The sequence below is a fragment of the Eleutherodactylus coqui genome, chromosome 6 (assembly GCF_035609145.1).
Source record: "Eleutherodactylus coqui strain aEleCoq1 chromosome 6, aEleCoq1.hap1, whole genome shotgun sequence".
In the NCBI taxonomy this organism is placed as follows: domain Eukaryota; kingdom Metazoa; phylum Chordata; class Amphibia; order Anura; family Eleutherodactylidae; genus Eleutherodactylus; species Eleutherodactylus coqui.
Window position 1 is genome coordinate 176,622,844 of NC_089842.1, and position 27,674 is coordinate 176,650,517.

The 27,674-nt window shown below is 46.5% G+C and overlaps 1 protein-coding gene and 1 long non-coding RNA gene across 5 annotated transcripts; one reads left to right on the forward strand and one right to left on the reverse strand.

The window, feature by feature from the left end:
* Positions 1-17: 17 nt before the first annotated feature.
* On the forward strand, positions 18-21,429 carry LRRC57 (leucine rich repeat containing 57). 4 transcript variants are annotated; one of them, XM_066608294.1, is made up of 7 exons: positions 18-148; positions 503-685; positions 5,173-5,312; positions 5,411-5,546; positions 18,171-18,439; positions 19,402-19,587; positions 20,947-21,429. In XM_066608294.1, the coding sequence occupies exons 3-7, from the start codon at positions 5,229-5,231 to the stop codon at positions 20,986-20,988; spliced, it is 717 nt and encodes a 238-aa protein (XP_066464391.1). In that variant the 5' UTR covers positions 18-148; positions 503-685; positions 5,173-5,228; the 3' UTR covers positions 20,989-21,429. The 4 variants fall into 4 exon arrangements, with proteins under 4 accessions (XP_066464391.1, XP_066464390.1, XP_066464393.1 ...); XM_066608293.1 differs by lacking the exon at positions 503-685; XM_066608296.1 differs by lacking the exons at positions 18-148; positions 503-685 and adding an exon at positions 4,494-4,635.
* A 786-nt stretch (positions 21,430-22,215) lies between these two features.
* Positions 22,216-26,751, reverse strand: LOC136632966 (uncharacterized). The gene is made up of 2 exons (XR_010793209.1): positions 26,038-26,751; positions 22,216-25,997 (listed from the first exon to the last, which is right to left on the reverse strand). It is a non-coding gene; the product is annotated as an uncharacterized lncRNA (long non-coding RNA).
* Between the last annotated feature and the right edge of the window lie 923 nt (positions 26,752-27,674).

The window sequence follows — 27,674 nt, forward strand, 5'->3', positions numbered from 1 at the left end:
TGGTTGGCAGACTCCTGGGATGTTGAGGGAGGAGTCGCGGTTTCCGGAAAAACCTAGTCTGGGATTGCGGGGAGTAGCTGGCACCGGGCACCGTAATCCGTTCATGTTTCTTGCCGCCTGTGTGCCAGGAGCTGTGCCTGTGCGGAGGGTAAGAGCTGTAATGTGTATGAAGTCCTGCACTTGTCTGCTTTGTATGTGTGCAACTTTTAGGTGAGGAGCTGGTTGGTCCTGTGCTGCCCAGTGATGGGAGTAGTTGTCCATAGGCCCATACACTTCTATGGGGCAGGGCCGTTACCATAGCGACTAGTACTAGTATGGCTGCACAGGCACTAGTGGTAGATAACTACTGCGCTACATGCGAAGGTACCTGCGATCCGCGTCCTCAGCTACGCTCATCGTGTTTCTTTCAGGATCTGTAGCGGGACGTTTGCCGTTGAAGAACATTATTCCTTGTACGATAAAACAGCCATTTTCTAACATACTTTGTATCGATTACCACCAGTCTCAATATCACTGCTTGCTGTCAGCGGGTGGAAGAGTTTAGCGGAAAACAAGCTCCTCCCTAGACACAGACATCGGCCGCGTAATGGCAGCTTTATCGCCATTGGCTGAATAATCACTCGAAAGGGCGAATTCAAACGCTAGTCGTTCGGTATAAATGTGGCGGCCAACATGGTGACAAGCGGTAAGTCACTAGTTGTTTTTGTTTCAACCTACCAAAAAATAGTTGCTGATTGATCAGTGTACTTACACGTGACGTCCGTGTTCGCTGCGTCTCTCTAAACGCTCTTATAGATTTTCATGGTCGATTTTGCGCCGAGAATACGAACCAAAATAGGACACGCTGCGATTTGTATACGCAACATTGATCCACGTGAAAAACGCAAGTCTGAACGCACCAGTTTACTTTAATGCACTGTCAGTAAAAAATACGGACAGAAAACACACCCATGTGAAGCGCCCTTAAGCCTCATTCGCGCGGCCCTTGGAAGCGTTGTATTTTCCAGTGTATCTGACAGTAAGCTGAACCTCGGGGCTTATTTACCCCAGTGTTTATACGAAGAATCGAATCCCTGTTGTTTCACATTGGCGTATTCAGACTTGCGTTTTTACTCACGTAAGAAAAGATCGCAGCGTGACCTATTTTAGTCTGTATTACGGACCGAAATAGCTAGTTGAAAGTCAATGGGATTGTGCGCAGTGAATATGCGTGATGCGTACATATTTACGTGTGAGATCACGTAACCCTTCTTGTGTTTTTTTTTACGCACGTAAAAAACCTGCGCCAAAAAACAGCAAGAAGGCTCAAAACACAGTGAATACGCAAAACTAAATATGCCGTGTGTATGAGCCCTCAGAGGTCTGCAGACTGTCATGCAGATCTGTGCGCCAATTTAGCCCCAGGAAATCTGTGTGTCGCTGCCCAACACGGATTCTGTGTCAGGAACAGTTTTTTTTTGTTTGTTTTTTCGGCAACATGCATTCCAAACCGAAACCGCACCCTTTTAGCGTTATGGTAATCCGTAGCCTAATTCATGCAGCACAGTGCTCAAGAAAATGCTGAAATAGGGCAGATCTTTGGCGCAGAATCTGGGCCCAAATTTGTGGTGAAATGACACTGTATGAACGGCGCCCTAAGTTGGCTCTTGACTTGGAAATCACATGTCCGGCAGTTCTGAGACCCCTCTCCTGGTAGGCGGCACAGGAGTGGCGTGTTGTAAATGGGCAGTGTAGTAGTCCCCGCGTGTTGGCAGAGTAGTCAGTGCCAACCCTTCCATGCTGGGAACGGTACGTGATGATGGGAGTTGTAGTTCCTGTATCGCCTGGATTCCATGCACTAACACGGCTGTCCAGGATGTGTGATGGCGGTGTTATATAGAATAGACTACAGCGCTCCTACTAGGGGAAGTGACATGAAGCCGGAGGACCCCCTATACAAGTCTCTCTACAATGTAATCAGCGCATAACGCTGCGGCTATCCGAGGACACGTGATGCTGTCAGATACAAATCTTCTTAGTAGTGTGATTGTAATCTGCCCTCGCTCCACACACCCAGCAGTAGTATCAGCTCAGCTTTATATGGCTACATGTTCACAACTATCTTACATTCTTACCGCCATCTTCCCCTCCAACCCCCAGAATCTAAGACGTATAGCGGTCAATGGTGATTTAAGTCAGGTTCAGAAGAAACTCTTAGGTGCAGCGGTCTAAATCTGACTTTAGACCCCTGTAAGACATGCAGGCTTATTCACACAAACGCATTTGCGCAGAGCAGTGCGCACACGAAATTTGGACGCGTTATATGTAGTGAATGTAACCCATTGATTTCAATTGGTTTGGTCACATGAGCATAGGATAGGTCACAAATAGTTGATCGTCTGGGGTCTGCAGCTCAGGACCCCGACGGATCAGCTGAGCGGGGGCATGCTGTCAGCACCGCAAATACACAGAGGTCGGAGTGGAAGTCTCCGCGCCGACCTCCGTGTAGTGGGCGGCGCTTGTAACTGCAGGTACAGCACTCATTGAAATCAATGGAAATTTATGCATGTGTAAAGCCTGCATTAACCCCTTAGTGACGGCGCTATCGTAAAACTACGTCCTGCTGTTGCAGGACGTGTATGGAGGGAGGTAGCGCCGCTATCTCCCTCCATACAGCGCGGGCGTCAGCTGTTTCTTACAGCTGACACCCGCGGGCAATAGCCCGCGGCATTTAAATCCCCCGAACGCTGTTTGGGGGTCCCGCACGGCCCCCCCGCGGTGAGATCGGGGGAGTCGTGCAGGTGTCATGGCAGCCGGGGGCCTAATGAATCACCCCAGGGCTGCCTTAGCAGACTGCCTATCAAGCCATCCACACAGGGTGGCTTGATAGACTGCCTGTAAAAAAGCAGTATGACGTAATGCTATAGCATTACGTCATACTGCAGGAGCGATCAAAGCATTGCATGTTAAAGTCCCCCAGGGGGACTTCAAAGTAAAGTAAGAAAAAAGATCAATAAAGTTTTTTAAATTGTAAAAAAAGTTTAAATCACCCCCCTTTTGCCATATCAATTACTAGAAAATCTAAATCATAAAATAAAAATATGTATTTGGTATCGCCGCGTCCGTAAAAGTCCGATCTATCAAAGTAGTGCATTATTTTTCCTGCACGGTGAACGTCGTCCGAAAAAAAAAAAAGAAAGAATGCCAGAAATACACTTTTTTAGTTACCCTGTCTTCCAGAAAAAATGCAATAAAAAGCGATCAAAAAGTTATATGTATTCCAAATTGATACTATCGGAAACTACAGGACATCCCGCAAAAATTGAGCCCTTGCTCAACTACGTCGACAGAAAAATAAAAAGGTTATTGAGCGCACAAAATGACCGCAGAAAATAATTTTAAAAAATTAAATATCTTAAAAAAAAAATACAAGTACTACAGCAAAAAAAAAACTATATAAGTTTGGTATCGTAGCAATCGTACCGACCCATAGAATAAAAATATCAGGTCGTTTTCGTTGCATTTTGTGCGCCGTAGAAACAGGACGCACCGAAAGATGGTGGAATGTCGTTTTTTTTTCCATTTCTCTCCGCTAAGAATTTTTAAAAAGTTTTTCAGTACATTATATGGTACAATAAATAGTGCCATTGAAAAATACAACTCGTCCCACAAAAAACAAGCCCACATACAGCGACGTCGATGGATAAATAAAGGAGCTACGATTTTTTAAAAGGGAATAGGAAAAAACAAAAATGGAAAAAAACAAAAAAGCAAAAAAACAAAAAAGCTCCGTCACTAAGGGGTTAAAGGAAACCAGTCACCTCCCTACTGCACTATAATCTAAGTTACGGTGCCGTTAAGGGCAGGGAATCTGACAGGTTTTTTTTGTTTTTTTTAAAGGGGTTGTCGCACAACCTGTCTATCCGTGCGTGCGTGCATTGTGAGTGAGTTTGTGAGTGACTTACATGCCCAGCCCCTGATCACATGGCAGTGACGTCATCAAAGGTACTTCATTCATCCCGAGGGAGTGAGTTGCATGCTCCACCCCTGATCACATGGCAGTGACGTCATCAAAGGTCCTTCATTCATCCCGAGGGAGTGAGTTACATATTCCACCTATAATCACATGCCAGTGACATCACAGGTCCTGTAAGGACACTGCTGCTGTCTGGCTAGGTGTTTGTTAGTATTCCAGTATTCCATAGCAACTGAGACTGTAGGGATTTGTAATCTGCACAAGCATCAAGGACCTGTGATGACATCACCGTCATGTGATAAGGGCAGAGCATGTAAGTCATTTATTTGAGTGGAGCGTCACATGCAGTGCTGTGTTGCTTCTAATCCGTGTTGTATGGGATGAAGAATGTATGTAGCAGAGCTGTGTGTGATGTGCATGTAGCAGAGCTGTGTGGCACAGCGTGCCCCCAAAAACACTGGTACTATAGTTCCTAATAATTGCTAGTAGCTTCTAATTCTCTGTGTATTTTTCTGCTTTTCAACAGAATCCAAGCACGCAGTATTCTTCTCCATTTTCTCTTCCATATCTGACACCTGAGCCTGAAGTGTTGCAATCTGCTCTGATAGAGTCCTGTTAGTTTCTGTATCTTCCTCTGACTGCTTGAGGAACACATTTCTCTCACTTTCCATTCTCTTCAGGTGTGCACTAAGACCAAGCCTCTGATGCGTCTCCTTTTGCAGCAGCTTCTGGGACTCTACACTTTGAGCTTCCAGCTCCACCTGCAGTCTGTTAATCTTGCATGTGATCCCTGTTGTATGGGATGAAGAATGTATGTAGCAGAGCTGTGTGGGTGTGACGTGCAGGCAGCAGAGCTGTGTGGCGCATTGCGTCACCAGAAACACTGGTACTATAATTTCCTAATAATTACTAGTTTATATATAGGTGTTACCTTTCATTGTAATGCTGTCTGTGATAATAGCAAGATGACTGCTGAAACATTTTCTCTATGTACAATGTTTAATACACAGGATATTAGGATTTTTATAATTTGCATGGGAATGTGGAGCATTAAAAAAAAAGTCACAAAAAATGTGAAACAATTTTTTTAGATAAAACCTTTTTTATTTGTAAAATAGATCATTGCCCAATGACACATTCTCTTTACGTTTCCAACCTGTTCGATCCTGTACACTGTAACTCCATAACTAATCCGTCACTGTTCATGTAATCATCAGGACTACAGGGGAAGCTTGGCTGACTACGACTACGGAGGGTGAGCGCTACTAACAACATGGGGAACAGTGCATTAAAGGCCCACATAGAAACGGCTCAGAAGACTGGGGTGTTCCAGCTGACTGACAAAGGATTGGTGGAGGTGAGAGATGGAAGGATCGGCTATGGACATATACTGATATTTTTTTCCTGTGATTTTTGCTGAGTTACAGACTATTCTGTTTCTTTTACCTCCCAAAGTTCCCCGAGGAGCTGCAAAGATTATCCTCTAACCTGCGAACAATAGATCTGTCCAGCAACAAGATAGAAGTTCTCCCTCCGTCAGTGGGCAAATTTGGAGTTTTGAAGAGCTTATCGCTGAATCATAACAGGCTGAGTAAGAATATTGGCTGTGAGAATTTCAGACATGTGGGGATTGTTATTTGTATATATTATACAGCACCTTGCTAAAGTACTAGTCCTGAGTCCTTCTCAGGTGGTCATATGATCTCATTGTGACTACCTGGGAATTACTTAGCTTTGCCTTCTTTCAAGAATTCAGTTTTTCAATCCCCAGAATTCCTGTGTGATGAAACTGCAATGACTGTACTACACAGGCTCTTTACAGGGGGAACAGAAACTCTTACTACAGATACTGATGATGATTAGAGGCTCCTGTTATGCAGATATAACAGAGGCAATGATGGTTCATCTTACATGACTGTATACTTAGGGTCTTTAGCTTATGTAGGTTAATATACAGGGTAGTGGTAATAGCATTGTCCTCCAAGCAGGCAGAGATGGCACTGGCTCTAGCATGGTCGTTTGATGCTATGTTGATACATCATAATATTGCTAGCACAGCATAAAGGAAGAGAAAGTAGGGAGAAATCTAAAAATCCAAATGGTGTCTGATAAGTATCCGTCAGGAGGCTGTATTGCATGTGACTACAATAAAAGGAGACGTCCAGCGTGTGACAGGCAATCTGCTGTGGGGGCAGAGATGGACAAATGTGTTTTTAGTGGAGTGGCCCTTTAAATGTCTAATTTTTGTTAAAGGGCATTTCTTAGTTCTGATTCATTGGTGGCAGTGGGGGGAGGGGCACATAATAAATAAATATATTAAAAAACCCACAGTAATGGCCTCACGCTGCCGCGGCGCTATGCTTTAGGAGTAGCTGTTATGTGGGTTGTTTCCACACATGACCACTGCAGCCAATAAAAGGCCTGACAGGGTCGTCATCAGTGACATCCCGTACGCCTGCCAGGGGCTGCTATATTAGAAGCCCACATGATGGGTTTATGGGACGTCACCCGTCAAATACCACAGTGCTGGAGTTCTAGTCCAAAGCCACGGGGAGCATATTGATTTTACATACTTTTGGAGAAATGGGGCTGTTTTGAGTGGCCCCAACCAACTAGTCACAGACATGTTTGAGTCTGGTAGCTGCTCACATGTATTTTTCCTGTCTGAGAGAAAAAGGGTTAGGCTGGTCTCACACAACCGGATTTGAATTGCGGAATGCGCCATCGACACCTGCGCGGACGATCCGTGGAATTCCACATTCATTTAAAAAATAGAACATTCGCATATCCACTATTTCCGCTTGTGAAAATAAACTTGCAGCATGTTCTATTTTCGTGCGGATTCCGCATGGACGGCTTCCATTGAAGTCAATGGAAGCCGTGTGACTCGCGGCCCTTCTGCAATTGACATTGCAGATAGGCCGCAGGTGCCCCCTTATCACCTAGTGACGGCGCGGGAATAAGAAAATTAATAAAAAAAATAAAATCTGTACTGCGCATGACCGAGCCACTGTGGCTATCTGCAATACAGAAATTCAAAGGCATGCAGGGTTGTCAGCTGGGGACAGGCCCGGATTCTACTGTGGGCTCCAACCCGTCTGTGTGAGACCGGCCTGACTCTTAGTGACAGAGCAGGTAGGAGTAAGTACATGTATTGGAGGAAAGGGGTCCCCTGACCACTGAATGGCACATCAGAAAGGATAGATGAGTTGAAAAGCTCCCCAGAGATCTTCGATGTAGTGTATTGGGGTAGTGAAATACTCGGTCCTTTCAGCATCTCATGTAAGCTACTTCGGAGGGAGCTGCATGCTGGGTCTCCTCCTTTCTGTACTGCGAACAGTGGAGAAGAGCCATATTCCATGTAAAGGTCCAGGAAATGGAATCAGTACCTATCAGACAATTTTGCCATAAATGGATTAGATGGTAATACTCCTTCATGTTTAATTGCAGCCTTTGGGATTTTTATTTCAGTCTGACAATATGGCCCTTGGACCCGTGGTTTAACGGATGCCATGGGGAACTTAATGTTAGGCATCCATTACAGCCTCCCTTTAACATTGATGTCAGGAGCTTTTCTTGATGTATGCATCAAATAGAGGCCAAAAACTGATAGCCTAAGAAATGTCTCTGTTGTTCCATATGTGTTTTTTTTTTTTTTTTTTGCAAACTAGTAAATGGGAAGAGGAAACAATGCCTCTACAGCACCACCATTCCTGCAAGTCAATGTCTGATCTTTTAATAGGCCTTGTAACAATGACTGGGAATACAACCCCAACTTCAAAAAAGTTGAAACACTGTGTAAAAAGTAAATGGATGTAAAGGGAAAAAAAATGTGATCATTTGAAAAGTGTATATTTCCATATTTTATTCACAGTAGAACACATAGCAGAAGGTGAAAATCAGACATTTTCCATTTTATTTAAAAATATAAATTCATTTAGAAATTTTGATGGCAGCATCACATCTCAAAAAAGTTAAGAGCAATCTATTTGGCCACCTGCGGGATCTGACCCGCACCCCTGCAGTGACCAGTGCGGCTCACCTGCTTCTGCGTCTTCTACTCTCGGTGATGTGCCGGCTGCTGCCCTGTTGGCGCATGCGCAGAGTGGAGCCAGCGCATCTGGAGAGACATTTCTGTGTGGGCCTCTGCAAGACCCGCACAGAAATAGAACATACCACGATTTGTCGCAGCGTTTTGTAATGCAATCCTATGTAGGCGGGCACGGGCGGAAATTCTGCTGGAAATCCCGCCACGGAATTTCCACCCGTGTGCAGGGGGCCTTACTTATACTGTAATCGTAACTAAGAAAGGCATGAGAAACTCTGCTATTGGGTGACTGTTTCCCCTCCTATTTCTCACAGTACTCTATTTGCCTGGGAAAGATGGGCTGCTGCAGACTTTCTCCCCAATCGTTGCTGTCTTTGCAATGGAAGGCGAAATAGAAATGTTGATCAAGAATTAGGGATTTTGGATAGCCAATTTAGGGCCGGTTGCACCAAAGTTTTAATCTGAGATTAACAACAGTTGATCTAAGATCAAGTTGAAAAATGTTTCATCAACACTTTAGTTTGAGATCTTGGTTCAAATCTAGTTTCAATATAATCCCACAATTTTGACGGCTCAAACTAGTTGAACTTTTAGTAGTAGCTGAAATCCAAGATGGAGGACTAGGCTGATGGCCTGATAGGCTTTCCCTGTGTGGTGAAATTACACCCATGTTTGCTGCCAGGTAGCACTGTGTTTGTATGTGTGTATTTATTTTTTTATATATGTATTATATATATATGTGCGTGTGTGTGTGTATAATCTCATAGCTAATATCTAGAGATGAGCGAGCACCAAAATGCTCGGGTGCTCGTTACTCGGGACGAACTTTTCGCGATGCTCGAGGGTTCGTTTCGAGTAACGAACCCCATTGAAGTCAATGGGCGACCCGAGCATTTTTGTATTTCGCCGATGCTCGCTAAGGTTTCCTTGTGTGAAAATCTGGGCAATTCAAGAAAGTGATGGGAACGACACAGCAACGGATAGGGCAGGCGAGGGGCTACATGTTGGGCTGCATCTCAAGTTCACAGGTCCCACTATTAAGCCACAATAGCGGCAAGAGTGGGGCCCCCCCCCTCCCAAAAACTTTTACTTCTGAAAAGCCCTCATTAGCAATGCATACCTTTGCTAAGCACCACACTACCTCCAACAAAGCACAATCACTGCCTACATGACACTCCGCTGCCACTTCTCCTGGGTTACATGCTGCCCAACCGCCCCCCCCCTCCCCCCCACAGCGCACACCAAAGTGTCCCTGCGCAGCCTTCAGCTGCCCTCATGCCACACCACCCTCATGTCTATTTAGAAGTGCGTCTGCCATGAGGAGGAACCGCAGGCACACACTGCAGAGGGTTGGCACGGCTAGGCAGCGACCCTCTTTAAAAGGGGCGGGGCGATAGCCCACAATGCTGTACAGAAGCAATGAGAAATAGAATCCTGTGCCACCGCCATCAGGAGCTGCACACGTGGGCATAGCAATGGGGAACCTATGTGCCACACACTATTCATTCTGTCAAGGTGTCTCTGCATGCCCCAGTCTGACCGGGCTTTTTAATTCATAGACACAGGCAGGTACAACTCCCTATTGTGAAGTCCCTGTCGACCGACAGCATGGGTGGCTCCCTGGAACCCACCGGCGATACACAAAAATATCCCATTGCATTGCCCAACACAGCTGAGGTAATAATGTCGTGCTTAATGCAGGTGGGCTTCGGCCCACACTGCATGCCCCAGTCAGACTGGGGTTCTTTACAAGTGGACACATGTAGGTTAAACTCTGTGTGCACCTACAGCATGGGTGGCTCCCTGGAACCCACCGGCGATACACAAAAATATCCCATTGCATTGCCCAACACAGCTGAGGTAGTAATGTCGTGCTTAATGCAGGTGGGCTTCGGCCCACACTGCATGCCCCAGTCAGACTGGGGTTCTTTACAAGTGGAAACAGATGCATTTATAATTGCCTGTGGATCCACAGCATGGGTGGGTGCCAGGAAGCCACCGGCGGTACATAGAAATATCCCATTGCATTGGCCAACACAGCTGAGGTAGTAATGTCATGCTTAATGCAGGTGGGCTCCGGCCAACACTGCATGCCCCAGTCAGACTGGTAATATGTACCTTAACAGTAACCGCGTTGGTGGTAATGTGGTGGTGACTGCGGACCTAGTAGCACGGTTTTATTTTGTTGGTTTTCGGAATGTGGCCAGGATTAAGTGGGCCGTGGCGGGGGATGTTTTGGAGGCACTACGTGTCCTCTCCACGTGTCCGTGGTTATATGCACCTTAACAGTAACAGCGTTGGTGGGAAATGGCCTCGCCGCCATCATGTCTTTGGGAAGCCTCTGTTTCCACACCCCAGAGACATACCATTAGCAGCGGTATAGGCAGAGCCCAGAATTAGTAACATTTCAGCCGTAGCATTAGCGACAGGCCCCACTAACATATCACTAGCAGCATTATAGGGGGAGCACAGTCTTAGTTCCATTTCAGTAATAGTAGCAGCCTACACAGGCCCCAGTAACAATTCCGAAGCAGCAGTATAGTGGGAGCGCAGTCTTCGTTCCATTTCAGTAATAGTAGCAGCCTACACAGGCCCCAGGAACAATTCCGAAGCAGCAGTATAGGAGGAGCATAGTCTTAGTTCCATTTAAGTCATTGTAGCAGCCTACACAGGCCCCAGGAACAATTCCGAAGCAGCAGTATAGTGGGAGCGCAGTCTTAGTTCCATTTCAGTAGCTGCAGTATAGCCAAGGCCCAAGTTACATTTATGTAGCTAAAGTGTAGGCCAACCCCACACACACTTCTGTACCATGAGTGCAGGCGAAGAACATACAAATTGCTATGATTACACTGTAGGTGAGGGCCCCAAAACATTGGTGTACCAACAGTACTAATGTACCTCAGTAAAAATTGGCCATGCCCAACCAAGATGGCAGGTGAAACCCATTAATCGCTTTGGTTAATGTGGCTTAAGTGGTAACTAGGCCTGGAGGCAGCCCAGTTTAACTAAAAATTGGTTCAAGTTAAAGTTTCAACGCTTTTAAGAGCATTGAAACATATAAAAATTGTTTAGAAAAATTAGATGAGTGAGCCTTGTGGCCCTAAGAAAAATTGCCCGTTCAGCGTGATTACGTGAGGTTTCAGGAGGAGGAATATTAGACACAGATTGATGAAGCAGAAATGTCCCCGTTTTGGATGGTGAGAGAGAACGTAGCTTCCATCCGCGGGTGCATAATACGTATTGCTTAGGTATCGCTGCTGTCCGCTGGTGCAGAAGAGAAGTCTGGGGAAATCCAGGCTTTGTTCATCTTGATGAGTGTAAGCCTGTCGGCACTGTCGGTTGACAGGTGGGTACGCTTATCCGTGATGATTCCCCCAGCCACACTAAACACACTCTCTGACAAGACGCTAGCCGCAGGACAAGCAAGCACCTCCAGAGCATACAGCGCGAGTTCAGGCCACGTGTCCAGCTTCGACACCCAGTAGTTGTAGGTGGCAGAGGCGTCACGGAGGACGGTTGTGCGATCGGCTACGTACTCCCTCACCATCCTTTTACAGTGCTCCCGCAGACTCAGCCTTGACTGGGGAGCGGTGACAGTCTTGCTGGGGAGCCATAAAGCTGGCAAAGGCCTTGGAGAATGTTCCCCTGCCTGCGCTGTACATGCTGCATGATCTCTGCGCCTCCCCTGCTACCTGGCCCTCGGAACTGCGCCTTCTGCCACTAGCGCTGTCGGATGGGAAGTTTACCATCAGTTTGTCCACCAGCGCCCTGTGGTATAGCATCATTCTCGAACCCCTTTCCTCTTCGGGAATGAGAGTGCAAAGGCTCTCCTTATACCGTGGGTCGAGCAGTGTGTACACCCAGTAATCCGTAGTGGCCAGAATGCGTGTAACGCGAGGGTCACGAGAAAGGCATCCTAACATGAAGTCAGCCATGTGTGCCAGGGTACCTGTACGCAACACATGGCTGTCTTCACTAGGAAGATCACTTTCAGGATCCTCCTCCTCCTCCTCTTCCTCCTCCTCAGGCCATACACGCTGAAAGGATGACAGGCAAGCAGCATGGGTACCGTCAGCAGTGGGCCAAGCTGTCTCTTCCCCCTCCTCATCCTCCTCATGCTCCTCCTCCTCCTCCTGAACGCGCTGAGATATAGACAGGAGGGTGCTCTGACTATCCAGCGACATACTGTCTTCCCCGGCTCTGTTTCCGAGCGCAAAGCGTCTGCCTTTATGCTTTGCAGGGAACTTCTCAAGATGCATAGCAGAGGAATGGTGACGCTAATGATTGCAGCATCGCCGCTCACCACCTGGGTAGACTCCTCAAATTTTCCAAGGACCTGGCAGATGGCTGCCAACCAGGGCCACTCTTCTGTAAATAATTGAGGAGGCTGACTCACACTGCGCCACGCAGGTTGGAGTTGGTATTCCACTATAGCTCTACGCTGCTCATAGAGTCTGGCCAACATGTGGAGCGTAGAGTTCCACTGTGTGGGCACGTCGCACAGCAGTCGGTGCACTGGCAGATTAAACCGATGTTGCAGTGTCCGCAGGGTGGCAGCGTGCGTGTGGGATTTGCGGAAATGTGCGCAGAGCTGGCGCACCTTTCCGAGCAGGTATGACAAGTGGGGGTAGCTTTTCAGAAAGCGCTGAACCACCAAATTAAAGACATGGGCCAGGCATGGCACGTGCGTGAGGCTGCCGAGCTGCAGAGCCGCCACCAGCTTACGGCCGTTGTCACACACGACCATGCCCGGTTGGAGGCTCAGCGGCGCAAGCCAGCGGTCGGTCTGCTCTGTCAGACCCTGCAGCAGTTCGTGGGCCGTGTGCCTCTTGTCTCCTAAGCTGAGTAGTTTCAGCACGGCCTGCTGACGCTTGCCCACCGCTGTGCTGCCACGCCGCGTGACACCGACTGCTGGCGACGTGCTGCTGACACATCTTGATTGCGAGACAGAGGTTGCGTTGGAGGAGGAGGAGGAGGAAGGTGGTTTAGTGGAGGAAGCATACACCGCCGCAGATACCACCACCGAGCTGTGGCCCGCAATTCTGGGGGTGGATAGGACGTGAGCGGTCCCAGGCTGTGACTCTGTCCCAGCCTCCACTAAATTCACCCAATGTGCCGTCAGGGAGATATAGTGGCCCTGCCCGCCTGTGCTTGTCCACGTGTCTGTTGTTAAGTGGACCTTGGCAGTAACCGCGTTGGTGAGGGCGCGTACAATGTTGCGGGAGATGTGGTCGTGCAGGCCTGGGACGGCACATCGGGAAAAGTAGTGGCGACTGGGAACCAAGTAGCGCGAGGCAGCCGCCGCCATCATGCTTTTGAAAGCCTCCGTTTCCACAACCCTATACGGCAGCATCTCTAGGCTGATCAATTTTGCAATGTGCACGTTTAACGCTTGAGCGTGCGGGTGCGTGGCGTCGTACTTGCGCTTGCGCTCAAACTGTGGCGCTAGCGACGTCTGGACACTACGCTGAGAGACATTGCTGGATGGGGCCGAGGACAGCGGAGGTGAGGGTGTGGGTGCAGGCCAGGAGACGGTAGTGCCTGTGTCCTCAGAGGGGGGTTGGATCTCAGTGGCAGGTTGGGGCACAGGGGGAGAGGCAGTGGTGCAAACCGGAGGCGGTGAACGGGCATCGTCCCACCTTGTGGGGTGCTTGGCCATCATATGCCTGCGCATGCTGTTGGTGGTGCCTCCCCGGCTGATCTTGGCGCGACAAAGGTTGCACACCACTGTTCGTCGGTCGTCAGGCGTCTCTGTGAAAAACTGCCACACCGTAGAGCACCTTGACCTGTGCAGGGTGGCATGGCGCGAGGGGGCGCTTTGGGAAACAGTTGGTGGATTATTCGGTCTGGCCCTGCCTCTACCCCTGGCCACCGCACTGGCTCGGCCTGTGCCCACACCCTGACTTGGGCCTCCGCGTCCTCGCCCGCGTCCACGTCCTATAGGCCTACCCCTACCCCTCAGCATGGTGTATTACCAGTGATTTGATTTCCCAGTGATTTGATTTCTCAGTGATTTGATTTCCTGCAGCCAAAATAGAATTTTTTCCCTTGTTTTTCAAAGGACAAGCCACACTGCGTGTATTCAATGAATACTACTAAGTTTAATAACTGTGTTGTGGCCCTGCAAATGTGTCAGAGAACTGCAGTGATGCAAAGTTATTCGCTCCAGCAGATCAGGGATTTCTCATGCAGGAAAAAAATTGGCGCAAGCCTGCAGTAAAACGTAGCTGGCTGCGTCTGATTTTTTTTAACGTTCTGCACGCAGCACACACGTACCCAGAGCCCTGAGGACTGTCAGAGGCAGGCGAAATAGAATTTTTTCCCTTGTTTTTCAAAGGACAAGCCACACTGCGTCTATTCAATGAATAATGTATGTCTTCTGGCCCTGCCTACACAATTCTATCCCTGTAGTATTAATGCCGGGTGCAATGGTCTGCACAGCCGGTTTTGAGAAAAAAAAATATGCAACACTGCTAACAGCAGCCTGGACAGTACTGCACACGGATAGATGTGGCCCTAGAAAGGACCGTTGGGGTTCTTGAAGCCTACACTCACTGCTAACACTCTCCCTGCCTAACCACCACTTCTGTCCCTATTGCAGGGCGCAATGCTCTGCAGATCCAATTTTGGAAAAAAAAATTAAAAATGCAGTGCTAACACAGTACTGCACACTATTAGATGTGGCCCTGAGAAGGACCGTTGGGGTTCTTGAAGCCTACACTAACTCCTAACGCTCTCCCTACAGCAGATCCAGCACGATACCACTGTCCCTCAGCTAACTCACAAGGCATCTGAGGCGAGCCGCGGGAGGGGCTGATTTTTATACTCGGGTGACATCTGATCTCCCCAGCCACTCACAGCAGGGGGGTGGTATAGGGCTTGAACGTCACAGGGGGAAGTTGTAATGCCTTCCCTGTCTTTCAATTGGCCAGAAAAGCGCGCTAACGTCTCAGAGAGGAAACTGAAAGTAACCGGAACACCGCGTGGTACTCGTTACGAGTAACGAGCATCCCGAACACCCTAATATTCGCACGAATATCAAGCTCGGACGAGTACGTTCGCTCATCTCTACTAATATCTAATTATACACACAGATTATATATAAATAATAATAGGGAACAGGCATGGTGTGATTAACTTGCTCTTAAAATATGGAAAAAAATACAAATCCCCAATACACAGCAGACTATAAGATCCCGAGGACATTCACATGTTCCACATCTGATGATGTGTACCTGATCTGGTGCAGTAAATATGATAATGGGGAAGGGGGGGGGGTGCTCTATGTTGGAAAAACAGGACAAAAACTTAAAGTGAGGATGAGATCTCATTGCCACAATTAAAGAGACAGAATTACCTGCGGCTGAACATGTTGCTAGCCAAGGACACAACGTAGAACATATGAAGAGTACTGTATTACGAGTAAAAGGCAACCTAAAATCTCAACATCATAGAGGAATTTGGGAGTGCAAATTCATACCCATCTTTGACACTCTTAATAAAGGCCTAAACATTCCAAAAGGCTTCCTGGCAGAACTGACTGAGTAATCTGGATCAGAGATAATACCAGGCCTGATGATTCACCCCCCTTCCCTCCAATAGCGCCAATTTAGAGACCATAAAACTTTCACTTCCTTATTAACGAACTAATTAAATATTTACTCTTCTGCTCATCCTGTTCTGGTATTATTTTTAAGTGCAAGTTAATCACACCATGTCTGTGCCTTTTTATGTATGTGTGTATAATATATAATTCAGATTTATCCTATTGTGCCTGATGAAGTAAAAAGCTCGCTATAACATCATGTATTTTTGTTATCCATTACAAGATATCATATTTACAAGATTACGTGGTTTCTCTTAGGCCCCCTGTCCACGGCCGAGGCAGAATATCGCTAGCGATATTCTACCGCAGGGGAGGAGTGGGGAGCACTGACACGTCTCCAAGATGAGCCTATCGCAGCAATCGCAGCATGCCACGATTTAAACCCTGCGAGCGGAGAATTGTTATGATTCTCCGCTCATGGACACCAGCCCTTTCCATAGTAATCCTATGGACAGCTTTACAGAGCGTGATCTGCGGGCGATTTATCGCCAGCAGATCATCGCTCGTGGACAGGCAGCCTTGCTCTACTGGCTAAGACAAAACCAAACTTTTTTTCTTTTTACCTAATTGATGATGGCAATCAATTATTAAAGCTCACCTACACATAAGAAATGTTGGCCAAACCTGGGCCTCCTGAATCTCACACAACTGATTATATCGGAAACTTCTAATTTCTTAACTTTTTTTTTCCACAAAAACGGAACAGAGAGACAGAAACCCATAACACAGATTTAGCCCTTTTTGACAAATGTTGATAGAACCGTGAGTATGTTTCATCCATAATGGGCAAGTTCGAGATTAACGTGGGTTTTGTTTTTCTCAAGAAATATCCAGTTTAGTACAAATAAAGTGACTGACTTTCCAATGTACTGAAAAGTCTGCCCTCTTCTTCAGGTTTGTTCAGTTACTGTTCCCCTTAAATGTTTACATGAGTGTCCAAATATCCAGGAAAATGGAGAGGGGTCGTTGGTTGTTCAGTTACAGTTCAGCCGGTTCTTGCTCCCTCCTAATGCATTGAGAGAATAGCTGTCAAATGGATGCCATGATTTAAAGAGTTGAATCATTGGCCGTACAGCCCTCCCAAACTAGAGCTTGAGGGTGCTGAATGGCGTTTTTGCCATGTTTTATTTATTTTTTTAGATTTTTTTATTTTACTTGAGCACACTTTTGAAAAAGGACTTGGCAACACTGGTGATAGCAGCTGCTTGAAAAGACTCGTACCCCGAATCTATTTTTAAAAGGACTGTAGAGGCAGCATTTAGAGCCCTTGGCCCGGGGGCTGTAGAGTAGTTGCCCATTTTGAAAACAAAGCCAGAAGCCACATATGTGTAAAGGCCCATTTAGATACGATTATTGCTCAAAAGCCATCTTTTCAGCGATATTCGTTGCACTATTCGTCGATCGCTGATTTCTAGCAAGCTAGAAATCACTGATGACTGTTATCAGCGCTGCATGCTGATTTTATCAGCAGGCAGCGCTGACAGCATTCTTTCAGCTGGTATCCCGCTGGGACTTCTCAGCAGGATACCAGCTGAAAGCTCTGAGAACAAAGCAGCTGTGTGCATATAAAGCAGCTGCTGTTCTTGGAGTTGTCAGCCGTATCCCGCTCCACCTGCATTTAACTCTTTAAGTAGCTAATTAGCTACTTAAGATTTATGCAAAAATGATCTCCCAAAACTGTCTTTTGAGCGATTATCTTTCAGTTTAAATGTACCTCAACTAGAGATGAGCGAGCGTACTCGGAAAAGCACTACTCGCTCGAGTAATTTGCTTTATCCGAGTATCGCTGTGCTCGTCCCTGAAGATTCGGGTGCCGCTGCGGCTGACAGGTGAGTCGCAGCGGGGAGCAGCGGAGAGCGGGCGGGAGAGAGGGAGAGAAAGATCTTACCTCCGTTCCTCCCAGCTCTCCCCTGCAGCTCCCCGCTCCGTGCCGGCACCCGAATCTTCAGGGACGAGCACAGCGATACTCGGATAAAGCAAATTACTCGAGCGAGTAGTGCTTTTCCGAGTACGCTCGCTCATCTCTAACCTCAACACATTGATATTTTCTTTTGTGTGCAACATTTCTGAAGCATTTTCATCAGCCTTGGGGTCCTTTTGTACAGAGCGAGAAATCGTTGAAACAAGCGAGCGATGACAGAGGAGTTGGCTTTAAAATGCAGTCAGTTTACCCTCGCAGAAAATGGTTTAAATGTTTTCGTCATTCGATCGTTCACCTGATCGTTGGACTGTACTAGAGAATGAGAACAACTAAACAAACGACAAATGATAAGTGAATTAATTCATTGTTGAGTTATTGGCCGTGTTTACACAACAATTGTCATTCAGTTTCGCACGAGCTAACGATTTTTTTGAATGGTTAATCGTTCCATGTAAAAGGACCCTTAATAGAGAGCCGATTTAAAAGAACCTACCATGTTCTTCAACCGTTAACTGGAAATAATTTTTATACAAGTGCCTTTTTCTATATGGAAGTTCGCATAATACTTTCACATAAATATGAGCACTAGATGGCGCACTCTTTAATTTTTAATTTGTATATCTTTATTTTTTTTCTCCAGACAGACTTCCTGATGAGTTGTGCAAACTAAAAAAGCTAGAGACCCTGCACCTCGCTGCCAACCAGATTTCCCGCCTTCCTGCAGAGTTTGGTCAGCTCTCCACCTTGAAGACTCTAAATCTTTCTGGTAACCAGTTGCGTGCGATGCCGACCCAGCTTTGCAACTTACGGCACCTGGATGTGGTGGATCTGTCAAAAAATAAAATCCAGGCAATTCCGGATGAAGTTTCTGGGGTGCAGGCCATAGAGATAAACTTTAACCAGAACCAGGTAAGTAATCCCACCGCACCTAATGAGACAGGGCTGCACTTAGAGAGCTCGGCTAAAAAGGGTTACCTTAGTAGTACATTGCATTACCTTTTATATATGTGTCCCCCAGAAATGGTATAGTATATCAAGTTAAAGCGACCCTCTGGACCTGGAAAAACAAAGATGGTCGAACCGCTTCTCTGACTACTTGATGCACACTGTGTATTAGTATACATTGGTAGTCTAAGACAGTACATGGTGATCTTACTGGCCAGCACTGGTCATGTGGACAGCACTGGCCAATCAAAGCAAATGTGCTCACACGCTAGCAAAAGAAAAAACTCAACCATGCTCCCATTCCTTGAAATGGGCAATTATTGTAATTAGTTCAATATGTGCTCTTTCCCTGCACAAATACATAGTAAAATAAAGCATGCTGCATATTTTTTGGCGTGACCAAAATGTACACGCAAAATACTCGCATGTGAACCAACCCATTGAAATCAGCGGGTTCTATTTTATGCATATTGCATACGCAAATACACTTATATGAATCTGGCCTTAGACTTAGAGAAGCTGGTGTGGCCATCTTTATTTCTCCAGGCCTGGAGGGTTGCTGTAACGTCTGCAGTCATGGTACATTTGTGTCCAAACTGGTAACTCGAAGTGTTGTGCTCATACTGTTGTGGCCCTTGGTAACACTCATACACAGATGCTATGAAGTTGAGCTTTCTAGAAGTACCTATATGAATATGATGCTCATACATATAGTACAGTATATATCATACAGTAGTAGTGTCTCTGGGATTTGTAGCCCTCCTATTATAATACGGGGTTCAGTGAATGGCCAGCTGTGCACTTGGCATCTATCCAGCTCTGCTTTAGTCTCTTGTGTTGCTTCCTTGAAGCTTTGTACTTATCTTTACACAACTAATTTTTATTTTTGATCCCTGTTATAATTTGAATTTTTTCCCCCCTTGAAGATATCACAGATCTCGGTGCAGGTCTCTCGATGCCCACGTCTCAAGGTCCTTCGGCTAGAAGAGAACTGTCTGGATCTCGGTATGTTGCCGCAGAGCATCCTGAGTGACTCGCAGATCTCCATGTTGGCTGTAGAAGGAAACCTCTTTGAAATAAAAAAGCTCCGGGACTTGGATGGTTATGATAAGGTCAGTGGAACTAGGGAAAGTGTGTTGTATGGCTAATATGACTGGGGAATATTTATACCGTGAAGCTTCTCCTAAAGAGCAACCCTTATCTGTGGCAGCGTTTCAGTTCCCATATTGCCCTCCTAAGAGGACCACCATTGTTGAAGGCTATTTTTCTTTGCAATTTTGCATGATTGTCAAAATGACCTTTTTAAGGGGTTGTCTAGTTTTTTAAAACATAGACCCTTTTAGGGAATTCTGGGTTAACAGAGGAGTGGAGGAGGTAGGATCCCTTCTTCACAATCCACATTTTTTGGCCAGAGTGGAGAGCAGCTGCAAAGAATGTGTCTCGCAACTGGGGGTCATTACACAGATAGCACATTGATTTGAATGGGCACTGTGTAGTGCTTAAAGGGGTTGTCCAATTACTGGATAACCCCACTTCAATAGAGCTCTCTGTATTAAAATAATAAACAGAGCTATACTTACTCCTCTGCCGCCACCGGGATCTAGCGCTGCAGCCCCACTCTGGGCGTGGCTTTTGTTGTTGTTGATGATGATGTCACAGGAAATCAGGTGATCACATTTTTGAACTCCTGGCATCATGGCTTTCAGGATGTGAGCACCGATGCCAGGAGAACAAGCGGTGATGCTGCAACAGTCGCGTGATTACCGTGCCATAATTTGTCACAACAAACGCCAGAACAAGACCAGGGTTGCAGCGCTGGATCCCGGTGGTGGCAAAGGGGTAAGTATAGCTCTGTTTATTATTTTAATACAGGAGGCTCTATTAAGGCCAGCATGGACAATCTCCTTTTAAAACTGCCACCATCAGGAAAGGAAGTACCATGATTAGACTTGGGAAGTCACATTTTGTTCTACCTTCAGGGTATGGATAGAACAGCCTTGTATGCATCTAAACACTTCATGGGTCATACTTCACCTTTGCCTTCATAATGATACCTACTATATATTGGATATACATCCACAAGGATAGGTGATAAGTGGAGTAGCCCAACCAACGGGATGCCCAACGATCACTTGGCTGTTTTTGTAGTTCCCATAGTTATATGGAGCAGTAGTGCACATGCTATGTCACCACAGCCATCGACATGTGGCCTATTCTACCACTTGAAGGAGTTCCATCAGTAGGGCCCCCACTAATCTAGCATTTTTCTACAGATGGAATACGTCATTAATATTATTACTGTATTCTATTACTAAAAATATTACCCTTCGCACCCATAAAACTGCAAACTGGTGCAATACCTATTAAAATGTCTATTAATAACAAATAGTGCACTCAGTACTGATTTGCAGATTTGGGAACAACACGTTACCTGAATGTACGTTTTTTTTTTTCCTTTCTTGTTTTTCTAGTACATGGAACGGTTCACAGCAACACGGAAGAAGTTTGTGTGATGGAGCAGCATCTATGAATAGTTATCTACAGAAGCTTCCTAACCCCCATTGTCAGGGTGAGCTCTGAATATAGGGGCTGTATCCAGGCCTCCCAGCTTTAAATCAGCTAGCGTACTCCCACCCAGTAACAGCATGGGCAGGTGGGAGCCATTGATGAAGGTGTGTGGACTGTAACCACTAGCAGAGACACTCTTTGCGGTATGAGCAGAATTGTTGAGTCTTATATTGTGACTGCATAAAGCCGGTCGTCCTGAGACTCAAGTGACTAATGTGGATCCAGACCACCCTGTGGATAGAAATGCTATTATACTACAACTTACCATGTACAATTTTTATTTCAGGGATTTTTTTGCATTCTACCAAACTGTACTCATCAACCTCTGACAGTTATGTAACTTTTGTCACAGCAATTTTACTAAATGCACATTTACTTTCTTATCATGTCAAATATAGTTTGTTGAGCATTAGACTTTATGGACAGATATTCATCTAAAAGGTGCGGAGGAACACAGGTTTGAGGGTGCGTTCACACGAATGTATATTGGCTTGGTTTTCACGCTGAGCCGATATACGTCCTCCTCGTGTGCAGGTGGGGGGAGGATGGAAGAGCCAGGGGCAGGAACTGAGGCTCCCGCCCCCTCTGCACTATTTGCAATGAGAGGAGGCGGGGCTAAGGGCCACGAATTAGCCCCACCCCCGTCCCGCCTCTCCCCATTGCAAATAGTGGAGAGGGGGCGGGAGCTCAGTTCCTACTCCTGGGCTCTTCCATCCTCCCCCCCCCCCCCTGCACACGAGGAGGACGTATATCGGCTCGGCGTGAAAACCGAGCCAATATACGTTCGTGTGAATGCACCCTGACTTGTATAATTCTCATTGCATGCAGCCTCCAGGGAAGATTTCTGCTTATGGATTTATCGGTATTGAACTCCATGGGAGATGTTTAAAGGGATTTTCTGGGGGTAAACTATTGATAACATCCTTACGGTAGGTCATCGATAGGTGATAGGCTGTCAGTTAGCTGATTGAAGAGGCCAGTGACATCATGTTCATCAGTCACATGGCTTCAAAGCCGCTTGGTTCCGTTCAAGTGAATGGGATTGAGCTGGTATACAATGTACAGCATTGTGCCTGGTATAGACTGCAGTGCTCACCTGATCACCGCTGTCACTTCAGTCAACTGATGGTAGGGGTTTGCTGCTCAGGATCTCTGCCAATCAATTATTGATGACACATCCGGAGGATATTTATTTTAAGCTATGCAATTTTTTTTGTTTTTCAAACTACCCCATTGTCCACATAGAAGAGAGAAAAAAAAAAAAAATCACTCGGCATGTCCTGTTCAATTCCTGGATGAGAAATAGTACATAGCAATGCATGTCAATGTTCCGTGTATAGCACAGGCAAGGGTGTCTTATGCTAATTGCATTCAGGTCTCTCAGGTGCAACTCACATTTCTGCTAGTGTGTACCTAGCCTTAAGGCTGGGTTCACACTGGGCAGATTTGCCGTGGAAATTCTGTCCGGAATTTCGCTGCGGCTAATCCGCCTGTGGCCGCTAATCCTTGGATTAGCCAGTCATGTGGACGAGATTTCTCACAAATCTCGTCCACACGGAACAGCGAAACCGCCGCGGCAAAACCGGCAGAAGCAAGAGCTGTGGTGCGCATTTGCCGGCCACAGCATCTTCACTTCTTTTTTCTTCTGCTGCGGCCACGCTCTCCTGTACGGGAGCCAGGCCAGGCTGCTTCTTGAAGCAGTGGATGCCGGGCGGAAATCTCACTGATTTTCGCTGCGGCCAAACCGTGAGATCCGGTGTGAAAGAACCCAGCCTAAGGGCTCTTACCCACTTGCGCTTTTTTAACGCTGCAATATCGTTGCATTTTTTGAACGCAGCTGTCAATGGGACTTTCTAATGTTAAAGGGGTTGTCCCGCGCCGAAACGTTTTTTTTTTTTTTTTTTTTGCATAGGCCCCCCGTTCAGCACAGGACAAACCCAAGGGATGTGTTGAAATTACAAAAAAAAAAATTGTACTTACCCGAATCCCCGCTCTGCAACTTCTTCCTTCTTTTCCTCCAAGATGGCCGCCGGGATCTTCACCCACGATGCACCGCGGGCTCTGTGCGGTCCATTGCCGATTCCAGCCTCCTGATTGGCTGGAATCGGCACACGGGGCGGAGCCACGCGATGACGTGTAGAAGGGGGCGGAGCCAGAACGCCGCTCGTGCCCGGACCGACCAGAAGGGAGAAGACCCTTCTGCGCAAGCACGTCTAATCGGGCGATTAGACGCTGAAATTAGACGGCACCATGGAGAGGGGGACGCTAGCACAGGGAAGGTGAGTATATAACTTCTGTATGGCACATATTTCATGCACGATGTATATTACAAAGTGCATTAATATGGTCATACAGAAGTGTTTAACTTAACTTGTCATCGCGGGACAACCCCTTTAAATACGCATCGCAAGTTTGTGCTTTGCGATTTTTTTGTGCAATGCGTTTTTAACATTAAAAAGTCCCATTGACTATCACATTAAAAAAAAACACAGCGATATCGCAGTGTTAAAACAAAAAACGCAAGTGTGTACCCAGCCTAAGGCCCCGTCTACAGCTGAGGCGGAATATCGATAGTGGTATTCTGCCGCAGGGGAGAGAACTGACAGTTCTCTGCAGTGAGCCTATCTGACAGATCCCAGCATGCCATGATTTGAGTCCCGCGAGCGGAGAATTGCTATGATTCTCTGCTCGTGGACAGGGGGCTGCTCTTTCCATAGCAACCAGATTTTTCACTTTTAACGTAGCGTATATCGGCTGGCTGTGCAATTGTCCGACCGATATGCGCTCGTATGAAAGAAGCCTTACTTAAAAAAGAAAAAGGAAAGGCCATTACATATGACACCCATGTATGGACGCAGGTGTATGAGAGACTACATCCACACACAGAAAATCTGCATGTAACTCTGGTAAAAAAAAACAACAAAAACACATTTTTTTGTATTAGTCACTTCCATGCAGTGCAGCCTCATGTCAGACACCATGCTGAGCATTTGATTTTTTACATTCAGTTTCATATCTAGCCCAGGATGCAATGAGCCCAGCATTAGCTAGGGTTATACCATTCTACTGAACAGTTTAAATTATCATTACCTTCTATATTCACCTAAATAAGTTAGTCAGGAGGATGAGCTGTGATCTCCTCTAATATGACTGTGATCCTCATCAGTAACTGTGATAGGAGTGACTATCTTCCTCTGTAGGAGGTAGATCATGTAATAACATAGCACAGACTAGAAAAATGATTACATAACCCCAAGCAGATCTGAGTTGGTCAGAACGGAGATCACATGACCACTTGATGAAAACCAGGCAAGGGGTTCAGAAAGAAATAACTAACCAACATCCAACACCAGTATACACGGGAGAGGGGGGGGATAGCTACATGATGAACAAATCTATATAAAAAAAAAAAATAAAGTCACTGTAGTGGTCCCTTTAAAGATTACATGAGCAAATTACATTTTCCAGTCACTTTCCAACACCACGCCCCACGCCTATAGCATATAAAGGTAGTTATGCTGACATCTTAACCTCATTTTTATTATACAAAGTTCTTCATTAGTTCAGGGTGTAAGCGCCTGCAGCTTATGGAGATTAATAATACACCTGTAGAGCGCGGCTCTTGTTCAATATTAGATTTTTTTTTTTCCAACGAGGAAACAATGTGTAATATATGTTGAGAACAATTCCTGCTTTTACAGACAGAGCTGACGTAACACACCAGACTTCTACTAGATTAATCCTATGCGGATGCAGCCAAGCTCATGGAGGTTGTATTTCATGAAGAGCAGAGGCTGTACCTCCGCTAGGCACCTGGAAGTGCTATGGATTAGGACCCCATTAGGGGTTGTCCCGCGAAACAAAGTGGGTCTATACACTTCTGTATGGCCATATTAATGCACTTTGTAATATACATTGTGCATTAATTATGAGCCATACAGAAGTTATCAGAAATTTTTCACTTACCTGTTCCGTTGCTAGCGTCCTCGTTTCCATGGAGCCGTCTAATTTTCAGCGTCTAATCGCCAAATTAGACGCGCTTGCGCAGTCCGGGTCTTCTTCTTTTCTCAATGGGGCTCCGTTGTAGCTCCGCCCCGTCACGTGCCGATTCCAGCCAATCAGGAGGCTGGAATCGGCAATGGACCGCACAGAAGCCCTGCGGTCCACCGAGGGAGAAGATCCCGGTGGCCATCTTCAGCAGGTAAGTAAGAAGTCACCGGAGCGCGGGGATTCAGGTAAGCGCTGTCCGGTATTCTTGTTTAACCCTTGCATCGGGGTTGTCTCGCGCCGAACGGGGGGGCTGTTGAAAAAAAAAAAAAAACGTTTCGGCGCGGGACAACCCCTTTAAGAAGGGTTGCCAGAGATTAAAAAATAAGAACGTTATAGAAATACAGTGAATGAAAAAAGTCTATGCACCCCCTGTGAAGATGCCATGTTAAAATCCGGTTAAGATGTATCATTCAGATCTATTTCCGCCTTCAATGTGGCCCTTTATCTGTACAATTCCATTTAACCCCTTAAGGACCAGACTGTTTTGTACCTTAAAGGGGTTGTCTCGAGGAAGCAGTGAATTTTTTTTTGCCCAGTCCCCCCTAATTAACCATACATTACTAAGCCCCCCTGTAAATGACTTTTCTAGCTGGTTTCTACTTACTGTTCCCGCGTTTCAGCAACTTATAAAAGTTTCCCCAAGATGGCCGCCGGCTCTTTTCCCTTCGCTTGCTGCAGCCCGACGTGCGCGCTCCCGAGACGCTACCAGCTGTGTCTCCCTGACAACCAGACGCCCCGCAGCCGCCGACCGGACCCCGGGATTGAACGCCGCCGACCAGTCACCCACCGCCAGGCAGCAGGTAACCGGCGCTACGCCCCGGCCCCCCCGCGCTAGACCCTGACAACAGACGAAGGCCCCTCGGCCCAGTGCTGGGCTCCGGGGCCCAGCGCTGGGCTCCGGAACCTAGCGCTGGGCTCCGGAACCTAGCGCTGGGCTCCGGAACCTAGCGCTGTGGCCCAGGACCTTCACCTGTTAGTGACACATCACCCCCGACCCATCACTTACCTGGGCGGCTTCTCGGGACAGCTGGGCGGCTCCAGTTTCTGCACCTTCCTCTAACAGAGGATGGTACAGAATGGCCGCTCCAGCGCGCTCCCGAGCAGTGACAGCTCGTCTGCGCATGCGCAGAAGAGCTGTAGCGGGGAACACCCTGAAGCGGCTCGTGCTGAAAGGAGAAGACCGGACTGCGCAAGCGCGTCTAAAAAAGCAAGCTGCCAGCGAATTTAGACAGAACCATGGAGACGAGGACGCTAGCAACGGAGCAGGTAAGTGAATAACTTCTGTATGGCTCATAATTAATGCACAATGTATATTACAAAGTGCATTAATATGGCCATACAGAAGTGTATAACCCCACTTGATTTCGCGAGACAACCCCTTTAAGGACCAGACACTTTTTAGGGATTTTACCCATGTGGTGGTTTTACTATCGTATTATTTTTTCCTTCAGTGACCAAAAAACTTATTTTTGCTAGGGCTATAACATAGGACTATGTTTTTTACATCTTTCTTTACTGACCTAATTTCCGTTCTTTACAGTTAGAGGGTAAAAAAGTAAAAATGATTTTTTTTTGTATTTGTAAATTTACACTAAAATAAAGTATGGGAATGGGTTCCTCATTTTGTTTTGGACGTGTGTGTGTATATATACATATACATATATACATATACACATATATATATACACACACACACACACACACACACACACACACACACACACACACACACACACACACACACACACACACACACACACACACACACACACACACACACACACACACACACACACACACACACACACACACACAGCAACAGTTTTGGTTGTCTCGCGAAAGCAAGTGGGGTTAAGTACTTCTGTATGGCCATATTAATGCACTTTGTAATATACATCGTGCATTAATTATGAGCCATACAGAAGTTATTCACTTACCTGCTCCGTTGCTGGCGTCCCCGTCTCCACGGCTCCGTCTAATTTCGGTGTCTTCTTGCTTTTTTAGACGCGCTTGCTCAGATGGGTCTTCTCCCTTCGGCTCGGCACCATCGGCGTTTTGGCTCCGCCCCCTTGTACGCGTCATCGCGTAGCTCCGCCCCCATCACATGTGCCGATTCCAGCCAATCAGGAAGCTGGAATTGGCACATGTGACGGGGCGGAGCTACGCGATGCCGCGTACAAGGGGGCAGAGCCAAAACGCCGATGGTGCCGAGCCGAAGGGAGAAGACCCATCTGCGCAAGCGCGTCTAAAAAAAACAAGACGACACCGAAATTAGACGGAGCCATGGAGACGGGGACGCCAGCAACGGAGCAGGTAAGTGAATAACTTCTGTATGGCTCATAATTAATGCACGATGTATATTACAAAGTGCATTAATATGGCCATACAGAAGTACTTAACCCCACTTGCTTTCGCGAGACAACCCCTTTAAGGTTATTTTCTTTTTTAGGTATATCTTTATTTTATTTTGTAATTTTTTTTTTTTACATATTTTCAGAACAATTTTTTTTTTTTAAAACCATCTATGAACCCCGTGACATCATATAGGACCTCTGGGAGTCACATTGTTTTTTGGTTTTTT

Excerpts from the sequence above, each read along its gene's own strand:
- LRRC57 (XM_066608294.1), top strand. The coding sequence starts at position 5,229 with ATGGGGAACAGTGCATTAAAGGCCCACATAGAAACGGCTCAGAAGACT. Across the intron at positions 5,547-18,170 it reads GCTGAATCATAACAGGCTGA|ACAGACTTCCTGATGAGTTG; the intron begins GTAAGAATATTG and ends TTTTTTCTCCAG. Across the intron at positions 18,440-19,401 it reads TAAACTTTAACCAGAACCAG|ATATCACAGATCTCGGTGCA; the intron begins GTAAGTAATCCC and ends CCCCCCTTGAAG.